This window comes from Chlorocebus sabaeus, chromosome 22 (genome assembly GCF_047675955.1).
Source record: "Chlorocebus sabaeus isolate Y175 chromosome 22, mChlSab1.0.hap1, whole genome shotgun sequence".
Taxonomy (NCBI): Eukaryota; Metazoa; Chordata; class Mammalia; order Primates; family Cercopithecidae; genus Chlorocebus; species Chlorocebus sabaeus.
Genome location: NC_132925.1, coordinates 94,949,373 through 94,976,345, shown reverse-complemented (window position 1 = coordinate 94,976,345; position 26,973 = coordinate 94,949,373). Strand labels below are relative to the sequence as shown.

General features: G+C 43.4%; 2 protein-coding genes across 4 annotated transcripts in view; both read left to right on the top strand.

Annotated features, from left to right (window-relative positions):
* Nucleotides 1-13,828, top strand: part of KIF15 (kinesin family member 15) — a 90,909-nt gene extending 77,081 nt beyond the window's left edge. The window contains exons 28-36 of one of the 3 annotated variants that reach the window (XM_073010288.1): nucleotides 445-546; nucleotides 1,470-1,634; nucleotides 3,529-3,638; nucleotides 8,539-8,611; nucleotides 9,079-9,116; nucleotides 10,996-11,088; nucleotides 12,239-12,404; nucleotides 12,661-12,792; nucleotides 13,132-13,828. In XM_073010288.1, coding sequence (XP_072866389.1) covers nucleotides 445-546; nucleotides 1,470-1,634; nucleotides 3,529-3,638; nucleotides 8,539-8,611; nucleotides 9,079-9,116; nucleotides 10,996-11,088; nucleotides 12,239-12,404; nucleotides 12,661-12,792; nucleotides 13,132-13,194 — 942 coding nt within the window. In that variant the 3' untranslated portion in view covers nucleotides 13,195-13,828. Of the gene's footprint in view, nucleotides 1-444; nucleotides 547-1,469; nucleotides 1,635-3,528; nucleotides 3,639-6,153; nucleotides 6,715-8,538; nucleotides 8,612-9,078; nucleotides 9,117-10,995; nucleotides 11,089-12,238; nucleotides 12,405-12,660; nucleotides 12,793-13,131 lie in introns of those variants that run through there. The other 2 variants (XM_038004071.2, XM_038004073.2) reach the window with 2 other exon arrangements.
* Nucleotides 13,829-22,335: 8,507 nt separating this feature from the next.
* TMEM42 (transmembrane protein 42) lies at nucleotides 22,336-26,162 on the top strand. The gene is made up of 3 exons (XM_007983906.3): nucleotides 22,336-22,575; nucleotides 24,680-24,826; nucleotides 25,522-26,162. The coding sequence occupies exons 1-3, from the start codon at nucleotides 22,384-22,386 to the stop codon at nucleotides 25,660-25,662; spliced, it is 480 nt and encodes a 159-aa protein (XP_007982097.1). The 5' UTR covers nucleotides 22,336-22,383; the 3' UTR covers nucleotides 25,663-26,162.
* Nucleotides 26,163-26,973: the final 811 nt, after the last annotated feature.

Here is a 26,973-nt window from a genome sequence, read left to right as displayed (position 1 = left end):
CCATTCTCCTGTCAATAGACAGTTAACTTGAGTCCATAGCTTGGCTATTATGAATAATGTTTCAGAGAACATGGGAGTGCCGCTGTCTCTTCAACCGACTGATTTTAATTCCTTTGGATATATATCCAGAGGTGGGACTGCTGGATCATACAGTAGTTCTATTTTTAGTTTGTTGAGGAACTTCCATACTATTTTTCACAATGGCTGTGCTAATTTACATTCCCAGCAGTATACAAGGATTCCCTTTTCTCCACAAACTCACCAACACTTATCTTTCATCTTGTTGATGATAGCCATCCCTATCAGGTGTGAAGTGATATCTCATTGTGGTTTTCATTTGCATTTCCCTGATGATTGGTGATGAGAAGTTTGTCTTTTCTATTTAGAACATATACTCTATATTTCTTTCTAAGTTGTAACCTTGTATCTGTTCAATTTTCCCAGCTAAACCAAAAGAAAGAGGAAGTAGAACAGAAGAAGAATGAATATAACTTCAAAATGAGGCAACTAGAACATGTGATGGATTCTGCTGCTGAGGATCCCCAGGTACTTTTCAGAAAAAGAATATTTCAGGAGGAAGAAGCAGTTTTGTAAATGATAAAAATCTGGAAATTACGAAGACCGTACCTTTGTCTTTTTTTTTTTTGAGACGGAGTCTTGCTCTGTCGCCCAGGCTGGAGTGCAGTGGCCGGATCTCAGCTCACTGCAAGCTCCGCCTCCCAGGTTCACGCCATTCTCCTGCCTCCGCCTCCCGAGTAGCTGGGACTACAGGCGCCCGCCACCTCGCTGGGCTAGTTTTTTATGTATTTTTAGTAGAGACGGGGTTTCACCGTGTTCGCCAGGATGGTCTCGATCTCCTGACCTTGTGATTCGCCCGTCTCGGCCTCCCAAAGTGCTGGGATTACAGGCTTGAGCCACCGCGCCCGGCCTCATATCTTTGTCTTTTTAAAGAAAAAGATTTTCACTGATACCCTCTGTCTGCTTTTTACTTGATGAAACTACCAGTCTTTTATTTCCTTGGAAAAGAATTAGAATAATAAGCTAAGTAGCTGGAATTTTTTTTTTTTTTTTTTTTTTTTGGCAGATGGAGTCTTGCTCTGTCACCCAGGCTGGAGTGCAGTGGCATGATCTCGGCTCGCTGCAACCTCCGTCTCCCAGGTTCAAGCAATTCTCCTGCCTCAGCCTCCCAAGTCGCTGGGACTACAGGCACACGCTGCCACACCTGGCTAATTTTTTTTTCAGTATTTTAGTAGCGACAGGGTTTCACTGTGTTGCCCAGGCTGGTCTTGAACTTCTGAGCTTAGTCAGTCCGCCCACCTTGGCCTCCCAAAGTGCTAGGATTACAGATGTGAGCCACCATGCCCAGCCATAGCTAGAATATTCTTTTATGTGCTTGACATTTACATTTAAAAGAAATCGTTATGATATCACTTAATCGGATATTTGGATGAGATGTGATTTTATTTTAGAGCCCTAAAACACCACCTCACTTTCAAACACATTTGGCAAAACTCCTGGAAACACAAGAACAAGAGATAGAAGATGGAAGAGCCTCCAAGACTTCTTTGGAACACCTTGTAACAAAGCTAAATGAAGACAGAGAAGTCAAAAATGCCGAAATCCTCAGAATGAAGGTAACTGGAATTTTTTTTTTTTTTTTTAAACAGTAAATTTAATTCTTTTTGAAGAGATCAAGTCTCACTATGTTGCCCAGGCTGGGCTCAAGTGATCCATCTGCCTCAGCCACCCAGTATCTGGCACTATAGGTATATGCCACCATGCCCAGCCAGTAAATTTAATTTTTTTTTTTTTTTTTTGAGACGGAGTCTCCCTCTGTCACCCAGGGTGGAATGCAGTAGCATGATCTTGGCTCACTGCAAGCTCCGCCTCCCAGGTTCACAGCATTCTCCTGCCTCAGCCTCCTGAGTAGCTAGGACTACGGGCGTCTGCCACCATATTCAGCTAATTTTTTGTATTTTTTAGTAGAGTCAGGGTTTCACTATGTTAGCCAGGATGGTCTTGATCTCCTGACCTCATGATCCTCCCTCCTCAGCCTCCCAAAGTGCTGGGATTACAGGCGTGAGCCACCGCGCCCGGCCAATGTAATTTTTTAAACTAAGCAGCATCCTCCTGGTTACTGAGGATACAAAAGGCACAGAACTGAAGGGTAGACAGAGAAAAGTATTCCTTCTACCCCTGATACTAATCCACCTACTTTGCTGTCCCTGGAGGCTCCCATGGTAGCCCCTTTCTTTTAGAGCTTTTTAGTGCATACATAACCACATCTCTAAGCATTCTCTCTTGTCCCATTTGGTTTTTACACAATGGTATCATATACAGGTTGTGCCAGCTATGCTGTCATCGGGAATGAAAGTGAGAGCATGTTTCCTTAAACCTCACCTCATGGTGCTATCTGAATTTCGGATCTCTGTCCATTTAATAGCTAAAGCATGCTATTTCAGTGTAGTCTTAAATTTATATTTTTCTTAAGAGTAAAATTGAGCATCTTGTTTTTCCGTTTCTGTGAACAATATCCATTACCCATTTTTCTATCGTTGGACTTTTTCTTATTGATTCATAGGCATTTTTATATATTAGAGAGATTTCTTTCAGTCTCTGATACATTTAAAATACTTTCTTGTTTTCCATTTTTTAAAGTTCCCTCATAGTGTTTTTACCCAGTTACTTGGTGGTATGTTGTCCGAATAGTGGGGTGTGCACATGGCTCAGGGGTGGGCCCATGGAGGAGTGTCTGGGTAGGTGTGTAGGTGCATGGGGGTAGGGAGGATGTGATGCTCCACAGAAGATAGCATTTATTCTGTGAGGTCATTGCTCTGCAGGGAGTTTTTGTTTAGGAACACAAATTGTTCACTTTAACCAAGGGATATATATAAAGACAGCACTTATCTTGAGTTTTGTTATTCATGGAGAGGATTATTCCTGATCTTTTTATTTAGGGCAGTTCTCAGTATGCTATCTCAGGAATGTGGCTGTTATCCAGATTGGCGCGATCTTGAAACTTAAAAGAAATTGGGTCAGGTGAAACGAAATCAGATAATAGGCAAGTAAATCCAAAAGGATATTCCTTGCAGACAAGTATTTATTTCTTCCAGATAGCTATGCTCATGATTTTCAAGTTAGGATGCAATTAAGTATTTTGAGGGATGAGCTGTGACATCAATGTTTTGTTTGTTTTAATTAGAATCTACCTAATAGAATCGAATGTTGAGAATATTTTTCAATGTAGAGATTTTTGTCATCTTTATTCACAAAGGAATTTTAATATTTAATGAACTCTGTGATATTGATTTTAAAAATCTGTGTTCAAGACACTGTGGATGTGATCATCACTCACCATTCTAGGCCTCCAATAGCTTGTCACAGTCTGCTTTTCATGTAGCCATACCCAGTGCAATGTCTCTGCATAGGAACGTAAGAGGAATACCTGTCTCAGTGGTGGCCTTGGGGAGCTAAATGAAGCCTACTGTAATGTGTTTTTTGAAAATATACGATTTGATATGTTATTAGGAGCAGTTGTGTGAAATGGAAAACCTACGCCTGGAAAGTCAGCAGTTAAGAGAGAAAAACTGGCTCCTGCAAGGTCAGCTGGATGATATTAAAAGACAAAAGGACAACAGGTGAGAAAGAACCACAAGAACTCTATGGACTAAATCTTGGCCTGACTGTGTGGATCCAGTTAAATGAGGTTGGAATTGGTTTCACAGGTTTCCCAAGGTGTGCAATGTTTCTCACTAATCCAGGAGATGCTCTTTTGGTTGATTTTGAGTCAGGTCTGATCTATTCACCTTTGCATTGCTCTGCAGTGCGTTTTTGGCATTGTTGCATTTGTTTTAAAGCGATTGAAATGAATTTAAAACATGTGAAATACTTAAACCAAACTACTTATATTTTGAAAAAATATTTTTTAAGGAATAAATAATATCGACAAGGTTCAAGAAGCCTTGCAGAGAAAGGGAGAATTCCCTACTAGTTGGTTTTGCTTCGTAACTCATGGTCCAGGAAAAGCTCCTGGGCAGGACAAGAAGGATATCCTTAGCATTTTATAGAGGAGCATTAGCTTGGGTTTAGACATCTCTCTGAGCATGTTTTGGCTTCAGGTAAGGCAGTTTTGTAGTTGCATTTGCCAATATATTTGCATAGTGTCAAGGCAGCCATATATCCAGACTTACATCTTGTCTTTGACTTAAAAATACGATTTTTGACGTATTTTTTACCCTCTTAGTATTTCACTTTCCTTACCGGTAAAATGAGGAAAATGATAATTTTCTCACGAGGAGTTTTAAAGATTAAAAATTACATGTATAAAGTGCCAGTTACAGTGCTTGGTAGCAGGCATCAGTCAATGAAAGGCAGGTATTAAGTACACAAGGTAGAATTATGGTTCTGCCTATTACAACTTTCTGAGTGAGGGTTTGGAGATGATAGTGGCCTGTAAAATTATGCAAGAAGTTGAATTGAATCAAAGTGGGATCTCTGAGATAGAAGCCCTTACCGGATTCCACTGACGGCTGTCCATGCTGTTGCCAGAACGTCTGTGACAGAGAAGCTTGTGCACTCCTGCAGCTCCCTGGCCCTGTGCAGAAACATCCCTGATACACAATGTTCAAAACCTAAATGAGGCAGTAGAGATTTGAGGATGGTAATGGTGGCTATGCTAAAATCTCTTCTTAAATGATTCTCTTCAAATTTTAGTGAGCATCAGAGATCTTAATTCAGTAGGGCTGGAGCGAAGCCCAGAATTCTGCATTTTAATAAGCAACTGCCTCCCTTTGTAGGTGATTCTGATGCAGGTAGTCCACAGTCTGCTCACCTAGCTTTCATATGCTCCACATATGTCCAATTATATTAAAGAAAAGCCTTATATTTAGTATACTGTCTTTTATCAAGAGCTACTGTGAGCATAGAACATAGAACATTTCCGGATCATTTGTAAAATGAAAAATAAAAATACCGTATTTCAGAGATACATCATGAGCTTACTACTTTTGCCCATGGATGCCACTAAGGACGCATCGTTCAAGTCTCTTCCCACTACCAACATGTCTAAGTCAGAGTCTCTTACATAGCCCAAATAGCTACAGAAGCTCTTCATCAGATGACTGAGCTTTGAAACAACCAATAAGCGTCTGGGGAGCCATTCTGAGTAGTGAGGAAAGCTCATGGGTTATATGGCAGTGAGAGACCCGAACACCAAGCATGTGGTTTGTCACAGATGGCACTGTGGAGGAGGTGGATGCAGCCATAAATCAAGGCCACACAAGGCAGATAAAAGAGTTGTGAAACCAAAAGAGGGATGTCAAGAAAAGAGTCTCAAAGACCAGGTGCCTGGTTAACTGTAAAAAAGATCTTTGTTGGTGGCATCACAGAAGACACTGAAGAACATCACCTAAGAGATTATTGTGAAGGTACGAGAAAACAGGAGTGGTTGAAATCATGACTGACTGAGGCAATGGCAAAAAGAGGAGCTTTACTTTTTTTACCTTTGAGGACAGCTATGACTCTGGATAAGATTGTCTCTCAGAAATACCGTAAAGTACATAGCCACTACCATGAAGTATGGAAAACCATGTTGAAGAAAGAAATGGTTAGTACTTCAGCCAGCCAGAGAGATCAGAGTGGTTCTGGCAACTTTGGTGGTGGTCATGGAGGTGGTTTTGGTGGGAGTAACAACTTTGGTCATGAAGGAAAAATTTCACTGGTAATGGTAGCTTTGGAGGCAGCCGTATTGGTGGATATGCAGGCAGGAGAAATGGCTATAATGGATTTAGTAATGATGGAAGCAGTTTTGGAGATGGTGGGAACTACAACAATTTTGGTAATTACAACAACCAATCTTCAATTTTGACCCAATGAAGAGAAGAAACTTTGGAGGCAGAAACTCTGACCCCTGTGGTGGCTGAGGCTACTATGTTGCCAAACCATCAAGCCAAGGTGGCTAAGGCATGTGAAAGTTGCCAGTACCAAAATGGAGTCACTTATGTCAAAACCCTAACAAATTGGAGTCAGGAGGCCATAAAGAAGTTCTCACTGCACATGCCTATAATATACCTTATCACAAGAAATTCCTGCAGGTCCCACATGCCCCACTTCTGCACTCACCCTGCAACAGAGCTTATCACAGGAATTTTTCAGGCCTGCAGTAGTTCAGACAAGCCGCCAGCACCAGGACAGTTACTCAGCAACAGCCAGCTCCACCAATGAACAAGCACCAACTCCTGCAGTGAGCTTCTGTGACCTGTGAGCTTTATTTCAAGCTTTATTTCATGGATTTCTCTTTGTCTTTAAAAGCTTTCCCTTTCCCCAACTCCCCTGGATACACTAATGGCCTGTCATAGCTTGCATACCCTTCAATTGCAATCCCTCTGCTATTCCTAGATAAGCCTGTTTGTTCTAAAGAGCCTGTCTTTCTGAGTTTCTTTTTACGTTGACAGGCAGTTCCAGTAGCAGCAATAGCTATGGCAGTGGCAGAAAGTTTTAATTAATGCCAGGAAACAAAGCTTAGCAGGAGCGTAGAGCCAGAGAAGTGACAGGGAAACTACAGGTTACAACAGATTTGTGAACTCAGCCAAGCACAGTTGGTAGCAGGGCCTACCTGCTACAAAGAAGATGTGTTTTAGACAATACTCAGGTGTATGGGTAAAAAACTCAAGGACCGTATTTATGACTAATTGTATAACAGGTTATTTTAGTTTCTGTTCTGTGGAAAGTGTAAAGCAGTCTTAACAAAGAGTTTTAATGTGTTTTTTTTTTTTCCTTTGCACTCATCCTGTTGATTGCCAAATGTCATAGGTCTGATCATGATGTTCAATAAATGTCTTTTAAAAAAAAATTTTTTTCTTTTTTTGAGACGAAGCCTCACTCTGTCACCCAGGCTGGAGTGTAGTGGCACGATCTCAGCTCACTGCAACCTCCGCCTCCCAGGTTCACACCATTCTCCTGCCTCAGCCTCCCGAGTAGCTGAGACTACAGGCGCCCACCACCATGCCTGGCTAATATTTTGTATGTTTAGTAGAGACGGGGTTTCACTGTGTTAGCCAGGATGGTCTCAATCTCCTGACCTCGTGATCTGCCTACCTCGGCCTCCCAAAGTGCTGGGATTACAGGCGTGAGCCACTGCGCCTGGCCTAAAAAATGTTTTTCACTGGGTGTGGTGGCTCATGCCTGTAATCCTAGCACTTTGAGAGGCTGAGGCAGGCAGATCATTGGAGGTCGGGATTTTGAGACCAGCCTGGCCAACATGCCAGGCCAACATGCAATCCAGCCTGGGACAGAGTAGGACACCGTCTAAAAAAAAAAAAAAAAAAAGTTTTTCATTTCATAGCTTCACGTCCCTTATATATAAAAAAGCTACTCAGAGCCTTCTTTGTGAAAAATTAGAGAAAGGGCAAACTATAGCTCAGGGGCCAAATTCAGCTCTCAACCTGTTTTGTAAATAAAGTTTTATTGAGACATAGTCACACCTTATCATTTTAATATTGTCGTGGTTGCTTTTGCACTACAGTAGCCAAGTTGAATAGCTGTGGCAGAGACCGCATGCCTCCCAAAGCCTAAAATATTTACTGTCTGGTTCTTGACAGAAGACATTTGCCAATCCTTGGATTAGTGGACAGAAAACACATCTTTCCTTAATGATTTGGGGTGAATTCTTCATTGAGGACTCATTACCATTTGTGTCTAGGCTGCCAGATTTGTTAAGGAAAAGAAACCTCACTGTAGCTTCTGTTTTCTTTCAAGAAATGGTCTTTTACTCACCAGTGAGAGAGATATTCCTAGAGAAGCCTACAGCATTCAGGAAGGTTCTCCAAGGAGGGAGGGAGGGATGTCTCTCTGGTCCAGGGGCTGCACACAGAAACTTAACTTATTATCCTCACCTGGTCAGGCTCACAGAGATAGATGTATTATCTAGAATGTGATTTCCTTACTTTATATATTGGAACATTCCTTTTCCATGAAGACATATCTGGTGCTTGGGACATTTGGCCCTGGTGTCCACATACATGGAAAGGCAGAGTGGTTATCAGAAAATGTCAACTGACTATGGAACCTGAGCAAAAGTAGACTCAAGGGCTCTACCAGCCTGAGGCCAGAGCGACCCTCCCTACCCAAAATGTGCCCCCTCCCAGCTGATCACATTCATACCAGCCTCGTGGCCCTTTCTTTTAGCCCCCTTTTGTTCACATTCGGTCTTCAGATGTTACCACTTTCAACTAAGTTTCTACTGTATTTGACTTTCAACCAATCCTTGATTATATTTCCCACCTCTGCTCATCTTGCTTTTGTACTGGGAGGAATCCTGAGTTCTGGGGGGAATCCTGAGTTCTGGGAAGTGCCTTATTTCATCCCCATGTGTCAATCACATTTATCAACTGTATTGACTTGACCCAATCACAATAGAGTTAGCCTTTCTTTGCACACCTTGGCATTGCTGCATATATAGATTTGAATTTAAAATTGATACTTGAATATACTTAGTAGTGTTTTCCTGTGCCTCCTCCCCACCCCTGTTAATCTATGCAGTGATCAGAATCATCCAGACAATCAACAGCTGAAGAATGAACAAGAAGAAAGTATCAAAGAAAGACTTGCAAAAGTAAGATTTTTTATATATATATGATAGTTTCTTCTTATCTGAGCAATGCTTTTATAGTTAGTATTTATGGTTATATATTTTAGAAATCATTTTACTATTGAAATTCCTGTCTTTTCTGCATTCCCACTGTTTAGCTTGATATTTACCATCAGTATTTAGACACAGCTGAGAATTAAGAATTTGTCTTCATGCCTAGATAGTAAGCCTGCTGCTCAGCATACACACATATAATTCTCCATTTAGAAGCAAGTACCAAGGCCTATTTGAAGCCTTAGAGGGCATAGTGCTTGAAGTCTTGGAAATAGGTACTTCCTTTATGTATGTGTAGCTGGGATTGTGGAAAAGGATATTGGTTTGATTTTATTCACAGGAAGGAGAATAGGCTGGTTCCTTTCTATCTTTTTAAAGCAATGTTATTTAAGAACCTAAGCCATCTTTTTATTTTCTTTTTTTATATCTTCTTATAGAGTAAAATAGTTGAAGAAATGCTGAAAATGAAAGCAGAGTAAGTGTACTATTTTGTAATTCAAATTATTGATCATCTTTTCCTTATTCTCCTCTAAAGGAATGATATACCACAAGGTAGGTAACTTCTTTCCTTCTGCAGTAATAAGTGAATTTAATAGATGTTTACAAATTTTTTTTAATACCATTTGCTAAAGGGATTTCTCATATGAAGCCACTTCAAAAGAAATCTTAAAAAAATAAATAGCAGGAAAAGCTTAGCTTTCCTTGAGGAATTGATGGGTCTTTTCCTCATAGACAATGAGAACAATATAACTACCAGGTGTCCCTTTTCACTTCTGCTTCTGGTTTCCTCTGATTTAAAACCTGAGGCCCTCTGAGACCCAAAGATCAATACTCTGATTTCTTCTGGTCTAGACCTTGGGTCTTTTTATGTTTTCTAAAGCCGTGAGTTTAATTTATTCATACAGTTTTCATATTAATTTATGTAGCCTTATAAATGGCTTCAGTCTTTGATGAACAAGGTGTACTATATTTTCCGCAAAATTCAAACTAAGTAAGCTGGTTGGCATTAACACAAACAAAACAACATTAGAGAGCTATTGGGCTTTTTCTGGGTAGGTACTCCTCAATAGGGATAGAGATCTTCAAACATTTTTGCTTATCATACTGATAGATTTTGAGACATCATATACCCTCCTGCATATTTTTGAAGTTGACTTTATATCTAAAATTTTTCATTATAAGTTTAAGTTGTTACAAAGAATAGACATTCTGGGATATACAATATAGTGACATTGGAAAATAAAGCTGTTAGCTGGGCGCAGTAGCTCACGCCCTTTGGGAGGCTGAGGCAGGTGGATTGCTCGAGCTTAGGAGTTTGAGATCAGCCTGGGCAACATGGTGAAACCCTGTCTCTATTTCTAAAATATTTTTTTAAATAAATTTTTTTAAAAAGAGAAAAGAAAATAAAGCTTTTGCCATTCTTTTAAATGTATTTAACTAATTTGCTGCTTTCTGTTTAAAAAATACATGAACAAATTTCTAAGTCTAAAATTTTATGTTTTTCCTTTGTAATTGAATTTCCTTTCTACACCCTGTAGGATTTTATATTGATTTAATATATTTTCTGGAAAATTTTTTTATTGATAACCCCATCATACTACTTAACAATAAAATATATGTATGTACATACATACACACACACAAATTGAAAGTAATTTGTAAAAATTTATTTTAATCATATGACTTTGTTATATTTCCAATTAAGTTCACATTACAATTATTAATCAATGTGCCCTAAATTTACTGGAAATTTTTATAAATAATTATTAGGGAAAATTTTAGTGGAAATGCATCTCTTCATGTATTTTAACCTAATGCTTTTTCTTCAGTCAGCTCATTTTTCTGTTGTACTCAAATGAGACAGGATTCAGCATCAACTCTATTCCTATTTTCTGCTTTTATGGATTTAAATGCTGAGAAATCTTGTTCACATAGTTAAGTAAATGGCAATGGAAGGAGTTTTGATAGGGTACTATCTTCCAATTATTTGAACTTTATGCAAGTAAATATGTCAAAAATTACATGGTGATTTACCATCAAAAATTCTTTTTAATGATCAGCTGACAAAGACCACCCAATTTATGAAAGATTTGTTACCCAATCATTGAGTCATTTGCTTCATAGAATCAGAGTATACATAGGAAAACAGCCTTTTCACCTGTGTATGAGCCATTTAGAGTCCAGCTCCTAGCTAATTAGTGGTAAAGCTAAGTCAGAAACCCAGATTATTTACAGGATTTTTGAGAATCCAGCTAGTTAGTTTAATTACAGCTATTTTAGAACTAATATCTATTCGAGGTCTTCTAGCAAAAAGAGTAAAAGCTATTTAACTTGTTGTATAATTTATTTCATAGTCTAGTAACCAAGAGTCTTCATGATATGCTGTCTCTGGAACATACAGCAAGCCAGACTTCACTGCGGGCAAGTGAAACACGCTTCAGCAAACGGCATGCACTGTTTTATCAATCCCAGCCTACGACAGCAATTTTAAATGTTATGTTATCCATATATTTGTGAAGATGCTTTAAAAAGTAATGGGGAACCAATACGAAGCCAACAATGAATTGGGAGAGCATCAGTGCCCCTTCTCCCAACACTGTCCTTCTGAGATCCACAGAATGTAGTCCAAAAACAACTTGCCTAGAAATTAGCTGGGCCTTAGTGTATTAAATTTTGTGTATTATATCATTTCAGTAATCAACAGCTAGAAATTAGCTGGCCTTGAATGGTGTAATAATACATCATTTCAGCAGTCAACATTCCATTTCGTGAGCATTATAAAATAAAGAACAGGCCTGGCACAGTGGTTCACACCTGTAGTCCCAGCATTTTGGGAGACCGAGGAGAAGAGGACTGCTTGAGGCCATGAGTTTGAGACCAGCCTGGGCAACATAGCAAGACTCCATCTCTATGGATAATTTTTAAAACATTAGCCAAGCACAGTGGTGCATGCCAGTAGTCCTAGATACTCCAAAGGCTGGAGCAGGAAGATTGCTTGAGCCCAGGAGTTGGAGGCTGCAGTGAGCTATGATGGTGCCAGCATACTCTAGCCTGGGCAGCAGAGTGAGACCCTGTCCCTAAGGCAGGGGGTGCAGGGGGGTGGGGGAAGGCATTTGTTTCGGAAAACTTACAGGATTCAGACCATTTTATAAAGTCAGTGAAATGTATATGAAGTGTATAAATTCTAAACAACACATCCTTGAAGAAATGACTGGTGTCCCACTGTCTGAGGACCAGTTTCTGAAATCAGAAATGATCAAGATAGGGGATGCTGAATAAACCATGCAGATTATAATAATACTTAAATTACATTTGCCCCAAGTGGGCTGAACCTAAACAATTTTATTCTAAATTTTTATTGTTTAGAAAATGCTTTGAGGAGTTTTCCAAAATGAAAGTCTTGGGTAAAACAAAACCAAAAAAAGCATATCTGATATGTAGCACTTACTGTCTTCTTTTGCCATCAGCAGAGGAGGGCTAAAGATTAGTAATACTTTCAAATCAAAATTCTGGCCTTGAAGGACACATATCTAACTGAAGCACTGTTTTATGATTATGTTTCTTTCAAATACTATAAAGTGATACCTATTCTTACAGCCTAGAAGAAGTCCAAAGTGCCCTTTACAACAAAGAGATGGAATGCCTTAGAATGACTGAAGAAGTTGAACGAACCAGAACTTTGGAGTCTAAAGCATTCCAGGAAAAAGAACAACTGAGATCGAAACTGGAAGAAATGTATGAAGAAAGGGAGAGAACATCCCAGGTGTGCTAGTGTGTTGGTTTTTTCATGATACTTAGAACACTCAAATGAATAGAACTAATTAGCGTAAAACTCACTTCTATGATTGGGTGTCCTTAGTTCAGAGTTGCTTTATTGTATGAAGAGTTGTGAGGCCATGAAAGCTGGGATTCTGGACTCTGACTTCCTGTGCTCCTGGAAGGCAAGAAATAATGTAACTTTAAAAGAAAAATTAAGACCTACTTCTAATTTTTCCCTCCTTGGATTTGATTACCTGCAGGAGATGGAAATGTTAAGGAAGCAGGTGGAGTGTCTTGCTGAGGAAAATGGAAAGTTGGTAGGTCACCAAAACCTGCATCAGAAGATTCAGTACGTAGTGCGACTAAAGAAGGAAAATGTCAGGCTTGCTGAGGTAAACCTAAAAATTATTCTGAATAAATTATGTCTGGTTTAAAAATGATTATTTTATTAAAACCAAATTAAAACTTAATTATTGAATCAGTTAACTTCTTCAGGGAGCTTCCTGAATTCAAAAAAAAAAAGTATTCATCATTGCTATTCTGAGCCTAATTCAATCAGTTACATTTTCATAGACAGCAGATTCTTGTTAAATGTTTAGTTTGCACATGGAAAATTCCAGTCTTAATTTGAAATATGCACTTAATGAATGCCAAAAAAAACCAAAAAACACACTTCCTGTAATAATTAGAGCCTTATTTTTTTTCCTTTTTGTTTTTTTAAAATTACTTAGGAGACAGAAAAGTTGCGTGCTGAAAATGTATTTTTAAAAGAAAAGAAAAGAAGTGAATCATGAGGATTCCGGTGAACTACCTAGGCATCACCTTGTTTGAAGATGTTTCTTCTCTTTTACAAGTAAGACCTACTCTTGGCCACTTAGGAGAGCTGTATTAACGGACCTTAATTATTAAATATGTGTAAGGTGGTGGTGGCTGAACCTCAAGTTTCTGATGAACATTCTGCATCCATATACAGCCTGCATCAGTCAGCAGTCTGCTAATAAGTGGCCCACTTCGAGGCTTTGAATCAACTGTAAGAGAAAACCTTTTGTCTTTGTAAAAATAAAAGCCTGTAGCTAAGGTTTACAGTGGACGTTAGCCAGATCATTTTCTTCTTAGATTATGCCATAATCTCCTTTGATTCTTATGGAAGTTCTAACAATATATGGTGGTTCCAACACCTGCAGTGAGTTTAATGACTGACTTAGTAGCAGGTACAAGAAGCAAACTTGTTAATATAGATTATTTTTGTATTCTTACTTTAGGTATTTTCTTGAGCATTTTCCATGACTGTAAATAAAGCCATTTTTTAAGATAATAATTAAAGTGACTTACATTGTTCATTCTGTTGTTCATTGAACACATACTTAATGAACACCTACAATATGCCAGGCACTAATCATCAGTGAACAAAGCAAATAAAATCTTGCCCTCAAGAAACTTCTATGTATCGGGCCTTCTTTCTTTTTTACTGAGACAAGTATTCCATTTTATGGATATGCTACACTATCCATTCACCAGTTGATGGCTACTTGAATTGTTTCCAGTTAGGACTATTATAAATAATGGAGCTATAAATGTTCATGTATAAGTCATAGTGTGGACATACGTTTCATATCTCTTGAGCACATGCCTGGGAGTAGAATTACTGGGTTATCTGAAAAGCATGTCTTTACTTTTGAAGACATTGCCTGTTTTACAAATTTACCATTTAGGTATACCATTTTACATTTCTACCAACAGTGTATTCCAGTTTCTCCACATTTTCACCAACACTTGTTATCGTCAGGTTTTTTACTGCAGCCATCCTAGTGGTATGTAGTTATATCACTTGCATTTTCCTAATTATTAATGCTATTGAACATTTTTCCATATTATGGAATATTACTTGGCAGTAAAAAAGGAACATGCTACAACATGACGAATCTCAAAAAAATGCTAAGAAACCAAACCCAAAAGACCACATATTGTATGTTTTTATTTATATGGCAGCTCCAGAAAAGGCAAAATTATAGAGATAGAAAGTAAATCATTGGCTGCTTGGAGCTAGGATGGGAGTGGGAATGACTGGGCACAGGGAACTTTTTGAGGTGGTGGAAATGTTTTAAAATTGCTTTGTGATGATGGCTGCACAACTCTATATTTACTAAAAAATGAACTATAGGGCTGGATGTGGTGACTCACACCTGTAATCCCAGCACTTTGGGAGGTCAAGGCAAGTGGATCACTTGAGGCCAGGAGTTAAAGACTAGCCTGGCCAACATGGCAAAACCCCATCTCTACTAAAAATACAAAAATTAGCTGTGTGTGATGGTGTATGCCTGTAATCCCAGCTACTAGTGAGGCTGAGGCACAAGAATCGCTTGAACCCGGGAGGCAGAGGTTTCATTGAGTCAAGATTGCACCACTACACTCCAGCCTGGGCAACAGAGTGAGACTCTGTCTCAAACAAACAAAAAAAAGGAACTATACATTCAAAATGAGTGCATTTTAATAAAACTGTAGGAAAAAATTGTAATGCATAGTTGAACTCTCAAGGAATAGTAAATAGTAAATCAATATGGGCCAAAAATGAAAAAGGAACTTTAATGTATTAAATATAAGGTAGCGAGCAGACACTGCAACTGCCTCGGAGGTAGAAGAAGGTGGAATATTGAAGCTGATAATGAAGAGGTTTGGCTCTGATCACCTGTATTAGCTGTAGGGCTGCTATAACAAATGACTACAAACTGGGTGGCTTAAAACAACAGAAATCTATTTTCTGACAGTTCTGGAGGCCAGTAGTCCAAAATCAAGGTGTGAGTAGGGCCACATTCTCTCAGAGCCATAGGGGAGAATCTGTTCCATGCCTTTCTCTTAGCTTCTGATGTTGTCAGGAATCCTTGGTGTTCTTCCTTGTGCCTCTGCCTCTTCTGAGAAAGACACTAGTCATATTGGATTAGGGCCTACCCTAAGGATCTCATCTTAATTTGATTATATCTGCAGTGACCCTGTTTCCAAATAAAGTCACATCACAGGTTCCAGAGTTTAAGATTTCAGTGTATCTTTTTCAGGGACACAATTCAACCCAGAACATCACTCATTGCAAGGAAAGCATCACACGCGTCAGTGTGAAGAGACCACCAAACAGGCTTTGTGTGAGCAACAAGGCTGTTTATTTCACCTGGGTGCGGGCGGGTTGAGATTGAAAAGAGAGTCAGCAAAGGGTGGTGGGATTATCATTAGATCTTATAGGTTTTGGTATAGGTGATGGAGTTAGGAGAAATGTTTTGCTGGCAGTGGGTGGATCTCACAAAGTACATTCTCAAGGGTGGGGAGAACTACAAAGAACCTTCTTAAAGGTGGGGGAGATTACAAAGAACCTCTTTAAGGGTGGGGGAGATTACAAAGTACAACAATCAGTTAGGGTGGGGCAGAAACAAATCACAATGGTGGAATGTCATCAGTTAAGGCTATTTTAACTTTCGTGGATCTTCAGTTGCTTCTGGCCATCTGGATGTATATGGGAAGGTCACAGGAAATATGATGGCTTAGCTTGGGCTCAGAGGCCTGACATTCCTGTCTTCTTGTATTAATAAGAAAAATAAAACAAAATAGTGGTAAAGTGTTGGAGTGGCGAAAAATTTTGGGGGGTGGTATGGAGAGATGATGGACGATGTTTCTCAGGGCTGCTTTGAGCAGGATTAGGGGCGGCGTGGGAACCTAGAGTGGGAGAGATTCACCTGAAGAAAGATTTTGGGGTGAGGGGTGATGTTGTGGGGCTGTTAGAAGGAGCGTTTGTCGTATAGAATGATTGGTGACGGCCTGGATGTGGTTTTGTTTGAATTTGAGAAACTAAACAAAGACACAAGGTCTGAATAAGAGAAGAAGAAAAACAGATATTAAAGGACTAAGAATTGGGAGGACCCAGGACATCCAATTAGAGAGTGTCCAAGGGGGTTCAGTGTAATTGCTTGTTTGGTTGGTGAGTTTTTGGGCTCTATTTTTGGCAGAGTCCTTTTTTTTTTAAGTTGGAGGCTGAGCTTGATGAGGTGTGTTTTTAAAAGACCATTAGTCCATTCGACCTTTCCTGAAGATTGAGGACAGTAAGGGATATGAAGGTTTCACTGAATACCAAGAGCCTGAGAAACTGCTTGGGTGATTTGACTAATAAAGGCTGCTCCATTATCGGACTGTATAGAGGTGGGAAGGCCAAGCCGAGGAATTATGTCTGACAGAAGAGAAGAAATGACTGCGGTGGTCTTCTCAGACCCTGTGGGAAAGGCCTCTACCCATCCAGTGAAAGTGTCTACCCAGACTAAGAGGTATTTTAGTTTCCTGACTCAAGGCATGTGAGTAAAGTCAATTTGCCAGTCCTGGGTGGGGGCAAATCCCCGAGCTTGATGTGTAGGGAAGGGAGGGGGCCTGAACAATCTCTGTGGAGTAGTAGAATGGCAGATGGAACACTGAGAAGTGATTTCCTTAAGGATAGATTTCCACGATGGAAAGGAAATGAGAGGTGCTAAGAGGTGGGCTAGTGGCTTGTAACCTACATGGAGGAGGTTATGAAATGACAATAGAATAGAATGGGCCTGTGAGGCTTGAAGGAGATATTTTTCTTGGTCCAAGAACCATTTGTCTGGTGTGGGAAGAGATTGATAGGTGGAAGTTTCAGTGGGAGAGTAGGTGGGAGTGACTGATGAGAAGGAGAAAAACTGGCTGTGAGGGACAGAAGTTGGAATGCTAGCTGCTTGTTTAGCATAAGCGTTGCCCTGAGTGATGGGATCTGATGCCTTTTGGTGAGCCTTGCAGTGTATGACTCCAGCTTCCTTTGGAAGTAAAGCGGCCTTGAGAAGAGTTTTCATTAAGGAGGCATTAATAATGGAGGACCCTTGCGTAGTAAGGAAACCTCTTTCTGCCCATATGGCAGCATGGTGGTGCAGGATATGGAAGACATATTTAGAGTCAGTATAAATACTGACACGTAGTCCTTTTGCAAGAGTGAGAGCCTGAGTTAAGGCAGTGAGTTCGGCTTGCTGAGAGGTAGTGGAGGGGGCAGAGCGGTAGCCTCAATGATAGATGTGGAAGATACTATAGCATAGCCTGCCTTTGCTGGTGAGTGGCGATTAGGCCTGATGGAACTGCCATCAATAAACCAAGTGTGATCAGGATGAAGAACAGGAAAGAAAGAAATATAGGGAAATGGAGTGAATGCCAGGTGGATGAGAGAGATATAGTCGTGGGGGTCAGGTGTGGTATCCAGAATAATGTGGGAGGCTGAAGTCCAGGCCAGGAAAAATGGTAATTGTGGGAGACTCAACAAAGAGTGAGTATAGCTGAAGGAGCCGGGTAGCAGACAGTATATGCATCAGGTGGGAGGAAGAAAACAGATTTTGGAAGTTATGAGAACTGTAGAGAGTGAGTTGAGCATAGTTTGTGATTTTTAGGGCCTCTAAAAGTATTAGGGTGGTGGCAGCCACTGCACGGAGACATCATGGCTAGCCTAAAACAGTAAGGTCAAGTTGTTTGGACAAAAAGGCTACAGGGCATGGTCCTCCTGGTCCTCATGTAAGAATTCCTACTGCACAGCCCTGCACTTCAGCTGTGTGTAATGAAAAGGGTTGGGATGAGTCAGGGAGAGCTAGTGTGGGAGCAGTCTCTAAAGCTGTCTTCAAGGAACGGAAAGAGGAATGGGGAGAAGATTTAGGATCTATGGGATCAGCTAGGTTTCCTTTTGTGAGTTTATATAATGGTTTTGTTAGGATGGCACAACCAGGTATCCAAAGGTGAAAGTATCCAACCATGGCCAGGAAGGAGAGGTGTTGTTTTGTAGAAGGGGTTGGGGTTTGAGAGATCAATTGGACATGATCGGCAGGGACAGCATGTATGTTTTTATGAAGGATTTTGCTGAGGTAGGTAACGGATGGAGAAGAAATTTGAGCTTTGGAGGGAGATACCTGATATCCCTTGGAGAATAAATGTTGAAGGAGCAGGAGGGTGTCTTGTTGAGAAGGAGGGGCTACAAAGTAGAAGGTCATCAATATATTGAATAAGGTGAGAAACGGAGGGGTGGAAAGAAAGTAAATCATGAGAAAGAGCTTGGCTGAAGTAATGAGGGCTGTCCCTGAAGCCTTGTGGCAGTACAGCCCAGATAAGCTGCTGGGACTGATGGGTGTCAGGGTCAGTCCAGGTAAAAGCAAAGAGAGGCTGGGACGAGGGGTGTAGAGGAATAGTGAAAAAAGCATCTTTAAGATCAAGAACGGAACAGTGGGTTGTGGAGGAAGGTATTGAGGACAAAAGAGTGTACGGGTTTGGCACCACGGGGTGGACAGGCAAAACAGTTTGGTTGATAAGGCACAGATCCTGAACTAACCTGTAAGACTTGTCCTCTTTTTGAACAGGTAAAATGGGAGAATTGTAAGGAGAGATTATAGGTTTTAGAAGCCCATGCTGTGTAGCAGGCAAGTGATAACAAGCTTTAATCCCCTTAAAGCCTGTAAGCAGGGTAAGGATGATTATATTTTAATGGGATAGTAATGGGCGTGTGATCGGTTGCCAAAGAGGGAGTGGAGGTGTCCCATACTTGTGGGTTAAGGTGGGGGGATACAAGAGGAAGATGCAAAGGAGGCTTTGGGTTGGGAAGAAAGGTGGCAATGAGATGTGGCTGTAGTCCAGGAATAATCAGGGAAGCAGATAATTTGGTTAAAATGTTTTGGCCTAATAAGGGAACTGGGCAGGTGAGGATAACTAAAAAGGAGTGCATTAAAGAATGTTGTCCAAGTTGGCACCAGAGTTGGGGAGTTTTAAGAGGTTTAGAAGCTTGGCCGTCGATACCCACAACAGTTATGGAGGCAAGGGAAACAGGCCCTCGAAAAGAAGGTAATGTGGAGTTGATAGCCTCTGTATTGATTAAGAAGGGGATGCACTTATCCTCCGCTGTAAGAGTTACCTGAAGCTCGGTGTCCATGACGGTCCAGGGGTCCTCCAAGGCGATCGGGCAGCATCAGTCTTCAGCTGCTAAGCTGAGAAGATCTGGGAAGGAGTCAGTCAGAGAGCCTTGGGCCAGAGTTCCAGGGGCTCTGGGAGTGTCCAACTGCTGGGCGAGTTGGACAATCCGATTTCCAGTGGGGTCCTGCACAGTTGGGACATGGCTTAGGAGGAATCCCGGGCTTTGGGCATTTCTTGGCCCAGTGGCCAGATTTCCAGCACTTGAAGCAAGATCCTGGGAGAGGCAGTCCTGAAGGAATGCCTGGCCACTGCGGTTCAGACGTTTTGAAGTTCTTGCATGCTGGAGATGTGGCTGGGGTTTCTCTCACAGTGCAGGCAAGTAATTGCAACTCAGAAATACATTGCTACTTGGCTGCCTCTATTATTGTACACCTTGAAGGTGAGGTTAATTAGGTCCTGTTGTGGGGTTGGAGGGCCGGAATCTAATTTTTGGAGCTGGGGGCTGGGGTGCAGTGGCGCACGCCCATAATCCCAGCATTTTGGGAGGCCAAAGTAGGTGGATCACTTGAACTCAGGGGTTCAAGACCAGCCTGGGCAACATGTCAAAATCCTGTCTATACAAAACAATACAAAAACTAGCCAGGCATGATGCACCCATAGTCCCTGCTACTCAGGAGGCTGAAGTGGGAGAATCACTTGAGTCCAGCAGGTTGAGGCTGCAGTGAGCTATGATCTGCCACTGTATGCCAGCCTGGCAAAGCAAGACCCTGTCTCAAAAAAAAAAAAAAAGAAAAAAAAAATTGTCTGGGTTTGCTGGTACGTGCCTGTAGTCTTAGTTACTCAGGAGGCTGAATGGAGAAGATGGCTTGAGCCTGGCAGCTCAAGGCTGAAGTGAGCCATGATTACACCATTGCACCCTAGCCTCGGTGACAGAGACCCTGTGTCCCTCTAACAACAAACAAAATTCAGTCTAGCTCTAGACCTAATCAGAATCTTCATCTTAGCAAGATCCCTAGGTGATGTGTGTACACAGGAGTTTCTAAGAGGCAGAAATCACTCCTCAGCAGTGTCTGAGGATGGCATCAGTTTAGCCCATCATCACCAGGGCTGGAGACCCGGAGATTAACAACGATATAGTCCCTGCCCTCAAGGAGCTTGCAGGCTAGCAGAGAGACAGACAACCAGAGGAACAACCACAGGACTGGTATGAAGGTAGGGGAGTAGCAGAGACGGCTTTACAGAGGAGGTGGCTCTGAGATGCTTAACCTTTAGTGCTAGTAGAGGCATCGTTTGTTCTAAGAAAATTCGCTTTACATTCTTTAATGCATGCAGAGTTGATCAATGCAACACCTCTTGATTTCCTCATAAGAGCTTTCAGAGGGTATCATCTTTGAGCAGCTCTTTACTCAATGGAGTGGTGCAGTGAGACCTCTGAGCCTATTTCCTCATCTGCAAAATGGGACAGTTTGTACTATATCGGCGTTACTGAAATTACCCGTGCTTTTTTTTTTTTTTTTTTTTTTTTGAGACAGAGTCTTACTCTGTCACCCAGGCTGGAAGGCAGTGGTGCAATTTCGGCTCACTGCAACCTCCGCCTCCAGGTTCAAGCAATTATCTGCCTCAGCTTCCCGAGTAGCTGGGATTACAGGTGCCTGCCACCATGCCCGGCTAATTTTTTTTTTTTTTGTACTTTTAGTAGAGATGGAGTTTCACCATCTTGACCAGGCTGGTCTTGAACTCCTGACCTCATAATCACCCACCTCGGCCTCCCAAAGTGCTGGGATTACAGGCGTGAGCCACCACGCTCAGCCTTATCTGTGCTTTTATTTGAGCCACAAAACCACCCTGTGAGAGAAGCAGCACAGTGTGGAAGGACTTCCATAAAAAGTTGCTAAACAGAAGATACAAAAAGAATGCTGCTGATCAGTATGTTCAACTGTGAAATCATTTTTGTTTAAAAAATGCATATACATTCTATAATTTTTTAAAACACTTTAACTGTATATAACAATAGACATATAGAAAAATGCTCTATTAACATTGATTTTCCTGGAGAGTGGCAACAGCACTTTATACATTTCAACACCACTTTATTTTCAAGGAAATGTAATTTTTAAATGGGAATATTTTATTTTTATTTTTGAGACGGAGTTCACTCTTGTTGCCCAGGCTGGAGTGCAATGGCACGATCTGGGCTCATCACAACCAACGCCTCCTGGGTTCAAGCGCTTCTCCTGCCTCAGCATCCCGAGTAGTTGGGATTACAGGCATGCGCCACCACGCCTGGCTAATTTTGTGTTTTTAGTAGAGACGGGGTTTCTCCATGTTGGTCAGGCTGGTCTGGAACTCCCGACCTCAGGTGATCCGCCCGCCTAGGCCTCCCAAAGCGCTGGGATTACAGGCGTGAGCTACCACGCCCGGCCGTAAACATTTTAAACATATGTAAGTGCAATGGGAGATTAGAAGTCATGTTGATTCTGCGTGGCTTGATTATGGATTACTATCTTCCTCTCATCGCGGATCCGCGATTTTTTGGTTTTCTGTGATGCACTTGTCCCCATCTGGGGCTCTGGCGTCCTTCTGGGTCTAACGGTACCCAGCGCCCTCTGCAGAAGATCTCGGTACGGCGTCCTCAGGCTGGAGGGTGGAGCGGAGGAGGCCTGGTCGACGTGTATGGACTCGGTAGGCCGAGGCGGGGCCCGTTCGGCATCTTTAATAAGTTTCCCCGGGACCCGGTGGCCGGGATGGAGACTGCTAAGCCGCGAGATGTTTACCTACTACCACAGCGTCCACAGTACCCGGCTCGGCCTTAGGCCTCGGGTTCCGACGTCCTCTCGGGAAGCACAAACCTACTACAGAGTAAGCCTTAGGCCACCATAGCCCTGAGGCTCTGCCACGCCCCCTGGCCCGCCCCCTCCGAGGCGCCGGGGAGCGATTCCCAAAGTGCCTGCGGGAGCGCCGCGTCACGGGAGCGCCGCGACACGTGAGGCTGCCGTCCAATCGCGGCGCGCGCTCGGCCCTGCGGGCGGCTGGCGCCAGGCACGGTGGCAGCGGGCAACATGGCCGAGAGGCCGCGGCCTCCGGGCGGCGCCGTGTCTGCGACCGCCTACCCCGACACCCCTGCGGAATTCCCTCCGCACCTCCAGGCGGGTGCAATGCGGCGCCGCTTTTGGGGCGTATTCAACTGCCTGTGCGCCGGCGCGTTCGGGGCCCTGGCCGCCGCCTCCGCCAAGCTGGCCTTCGGCAGCGAGGTCGAGCCCGGGGCGCTGCTGCTGCTGCTGCTGCTGCGGGCGGGCGGGCTGGGCGGCGCTGGGCGGAGGAGGGGCGCTGCGGGGCCCGCGGGGCTCCTGGGGTGGGGCGGGGGTGGGCACAGGGCGCCGCCGCACCCTCGCCGGTCTGTCCGGCTGGGGCCCCCGGCCGCGCACGACGCTGCGGTCAGCTGGGGTGGGAGAGTGTGTTTTGCCTGTAATCACGCCAAACCCTCGCCCAGTGTAGGCGGTAAGAGACGTCGGGGACTGAGGCCTCCTCCCTTACCAGGGACCTAAAACCTTTTCTCCGGTTGGGCTAGTTCGCTCTCGGGGAAGACCTACACCTCCTACATCCACCCTCTACCTCTCATTTTAAGTCCCTTGTGCCTGAACATTTCTCTCCACGTGACTCTTAAGGTGAGAAGCCTGTTGCCCATCCCTTTACTCCGTAATTAACGGGTATTGTGACCAGATGACCTGTCTGCCCCACTACCAGGAAAATTGGGAGTTTGGGATACTGTAGGCATAAGCAGATACTGACAGAGGCGTTCTGGTTGTTTTCCTGACGCTGAGAACTCCCAAACTTGCCTCCTGGCGTCTGCTAAGGTGTATCTCTGCCTCTCCCGTCCCATGTCGTAGACCAGCCTCTGCTTGCTAGAGGGGTTTCATTGCATCTGCAGCCCAGGGTTAGCCTCTGACCTGGACAGTGGTCACTGATTATTTAGGGTTAAGCCTATTTAGGGCTAATCCAGTAGGAGCTGCCATGCTTGAGGTTAGTATCCCATTGGGTGTAGTTCATAGGGTAGGTGGTCGAAAGTAAAATGAATAACTTTGTATGGGCCGTGAAGTTTGTTGTCATGAACCAGACCTTCATAACCCTGTATGTAAGCAGGTTGCTACTGTCCCATATGCTGCTTTGTGTAAGACAAGGTTGTCCAACTCGCGACCCAACACAAATTTGTAAACTGAAAACATGAATTTTTTTGCGATTTTATTTTTACTGTTTTTAGCTCATCAGCTATCATTAGTGCTAGTGTATTATATGTGTGACCCAAGACAGTTCTTCCAGTGTGGCCCAGGGAAGCCAAAAGACTGGACACTCTGGTGTAAGTTATAAGAAAGCACCTTTTTCTCAAGACACTTATGTGTTCAGCTGCTGAGAAACCACTACAAGTAATAAGTATGATACTTAGATTCCGCCCCCCGCACCCTCCCCTCCCCGCCTTGTCTCCAGGCCGGCTTCTAACTCACCACCAAGCAAGGGGGGCTGCATATCCTTTGCGTAGGAGGCTTCTAAAGATCCTCTCTTTTCTTGAGACTTTCTCCTTTAAAAAAGAAAGAAAATATCTGCAAGTTCTCCAAGGAATGTCTGGGATCACTAAATAGTCTGAGGTGGTGTTTCCCCCAGGCAGGACTGTGTCCTAGTTAAGAGCATGGAGGTACACTGCCTGATTGTGAAGCCTGGTCGCTCTCATCACTGTAGCACTTTAAGAAAGTTACTTAATGCCCCTGGGTCTTTATCTGTAAAATGAAGTTAAGGAATAAATGAGAATGCTTAAACTGTTAGCACAGGGCCTAACACAGAGTAAAAGCTCAAGAATGCCCAGAGGGGGTGAGCCTTGCTGGGCTATAACTTGTATAGGATTTGGGGGTGGGAATACAGAGCAGACATCGCTAATTCGTGCTTTCCCTGATCTCAAGAAGTAAGAACTCCATCCCTGACTTAACTCATACTACCTACGGAGTAAGAACTACTTGGCCCTCTGGGACTGATCTTCAGGCACTGGTCATTGTAAGACCAATAAGGGGCTGGCGTCAGTAGAAAATACTGACTTTGGATTAGCATTTTGCTTCTTCCCAAGATCGTATGGCCAGCAAGGTGGCCAAATGAGTGTCTTCTCTGAATTTGCTTTACTTGTAAGATGGGTCTGCTGCCCACTGAGGGTTAAATGAAGCCCTGTGCAGAAAAGCTCTGAGGCCCTCTGAGCTGTAGTGGGAGTTCAGTAGGAGCCTGGGTGCCAGCAGCCACAGCGCTGGCTGTGCTGTGAGGGGGTCTGCAGGTTGCTGTGCAGGGTGGATGTGGCTGCAGTGACACTTTCTCCTGCAGGTGAGCATGGGTTTATGCGTCTTAGGGATTATTGTGATGGCGAGCACCAATTCTCTGATGTGGACCTTCTTTAGCCGGGGCCTCAGTTTCTCCATGTCTTCAGCCGTTGCATCTGTCACAGTGACTTTTTCAAATATCCTCAGCTCGGTGAGTAGCCTGAGGGTGTGGTGCTCTTATCCTAAATCTGGGTTCTGGGTGAGTTGTCTTTGGGTAACCCCTCCTTTCCCAGACAGGAGAAAGGACAGGAACTGAAGCAGAGGTTGGGCTGTGACTTGATCCCTGGATGATGCTCTGTTCATGAAGCAAATGTAATTCTAATCATGGAGGAATTCTCAAGTTAGATATGAGGGAAGCCTGACAGTAAAAAGCCTGCTTGCTTGCTGTGCCTCCAGGGTGGAGCCCTCATTCTGAAGTCACTGTGCATCCTAGCTGTTTCCTAGGGTTCTGTGCACTCAAGGCTCCATGACATTTAGAGCATTGGGATTCCCAGAGACTTTTCTTCCCTATGTAATCTGAGGTTGACAAGATGGAGCTGAGCCTAGTCAATCTTGAATTGAGAGAGAAACAAATACCAGGTACCAGCTGTGTCTACCTGCTGGCCTCTACTGGGTCTGTCTTGTGTGCTTTGCTGAGGTCCAGTGCAGTGAGGGAGGTAGCCTCTCCATTCGTGCAGGTGAGATTGAATAGAGTGACTTGATGAAGGTGACAGGTAGGTTTCAAGCCCAAGGCTTCTGGCTCCAGACTTTTCCTCCTGGCACCCTTAGAAGGAAGTTAGTCCCAGGAGAGTGAGGTTGTGCCCACCCGCTGAAGTTGAGTCCCTCACAATTGTCTTTGTCCCACAGGCCTTCCTGGGCTATGTGCTGTATGGAGAGTGCCAGGAGGTCTTGTGGTGGGGAGGAGTGTTCCTCATTCTCTGCGGACTCACCCTGATCCACAGGAAGCTTCCGCCCACCTGGAAGCCCCTTCCACACAAGCAGCAGTAGCACCACTTGGCTGGACGGACTAGCTGGAAAGATCACGATGGTGGCTCAGCCTTGGGATGGCATGTGGGACTGTGTCCTAGGGCGACCCAGTTGTGCAGCCTTCTGACCATCAGCCAAGGGAAGCAGGCCTCTGACGGAGCAGGCTTGAGGGTGGACAACTCTGGCTCTGTAAGGAGAGGTGCAGCCACAGCAGTGTTCTACTGGAAGCGTTTTGATCATCTGTACAGTGCTTTGGATTCTTGCTCCCAGGCCCACCCCAGTGAGCCTTCGCAGATGCTGGAGATCCTGGGGTTGGTCTGCTTTGTGTATGGTACTTGAAACCACGCTGTAATTATTATCCTGTTGCCAAACAAAAGCCAGTCATGTAACTCTAGAAGCAGTGACTGGTGGGGCCTTCTGACAATTCCATGCTGATGTATCAGGCCATCTGTGTCATGCTTGTGTATTATGGCAAGAAGAGGAAAACTGGGTGAATAAATACTTTTTTTTGTAAGTTAAAACTACCAGGTACAGTGTCTTAATTCTTTCCTTCCCTTTGGAGTAAGAGGGAGCCAGAGTGAGCTGAAATCCTGGTGTGAAGGAGGCAGGAGAGTGAGGCAGGTACAGAAGCCTTGTGGCCTCATTGCTCTGACACCTGCTAGAGCTTGATCTTGTGGTTACTTCCTGAGGTCACACAGCCTAAGGCTTTTTGAACTGCACAGGGTCTGCTCATTTCTCCTGGTGCTCTCAAGGAGAAAAGTTTGACCTCCCTTTGGAGACCTTGTTTTGCTTACTAGGGAAAGAAAGTGGTTCAGAGGTCCCTCCCTTCCCTGCCACTCTGTTCCTCCAGCATTTACCTTTAGGGCTCTTCTGTCGTTTGCTTTTCTTTCTCAGATCCCCTTGTTCTTTTTTTTTTTTTTTTTTTTTTTTGAGACGGAGTCTGTCTCTGTCACCCAGGCTGGAGGGGCAGTGATGCAATTTCAGCTCACTGCAAGCTCCGCCTCCCGGGTTCATGCCATTCTCCTGCCTCAGCCTCCTGAATAGCTGGGACTACAGGCACCCACCACTACACCCAGCTAATTTTTTGTATTTTTAGTAGAGACGGGATTTCACTGTGTTAGCCAGGATGGTCTCGATCTCCTGACCTCGTGATCTGCCTGCCTCGGCCTCCCAAAGTGCTGGGATTAAAGGCGTGAGCCGCTGCACCTGGCCTCCTTGTTCTTTTTGTATCTTAGACCGTGTGAATGTAATTCCTAGTTCAAAGTGGGCTGTGTGCTGCCTGCATACTTTCCCAGCACAGAGCTTCAAGCCCGGCACTTACCTGCTTCACTT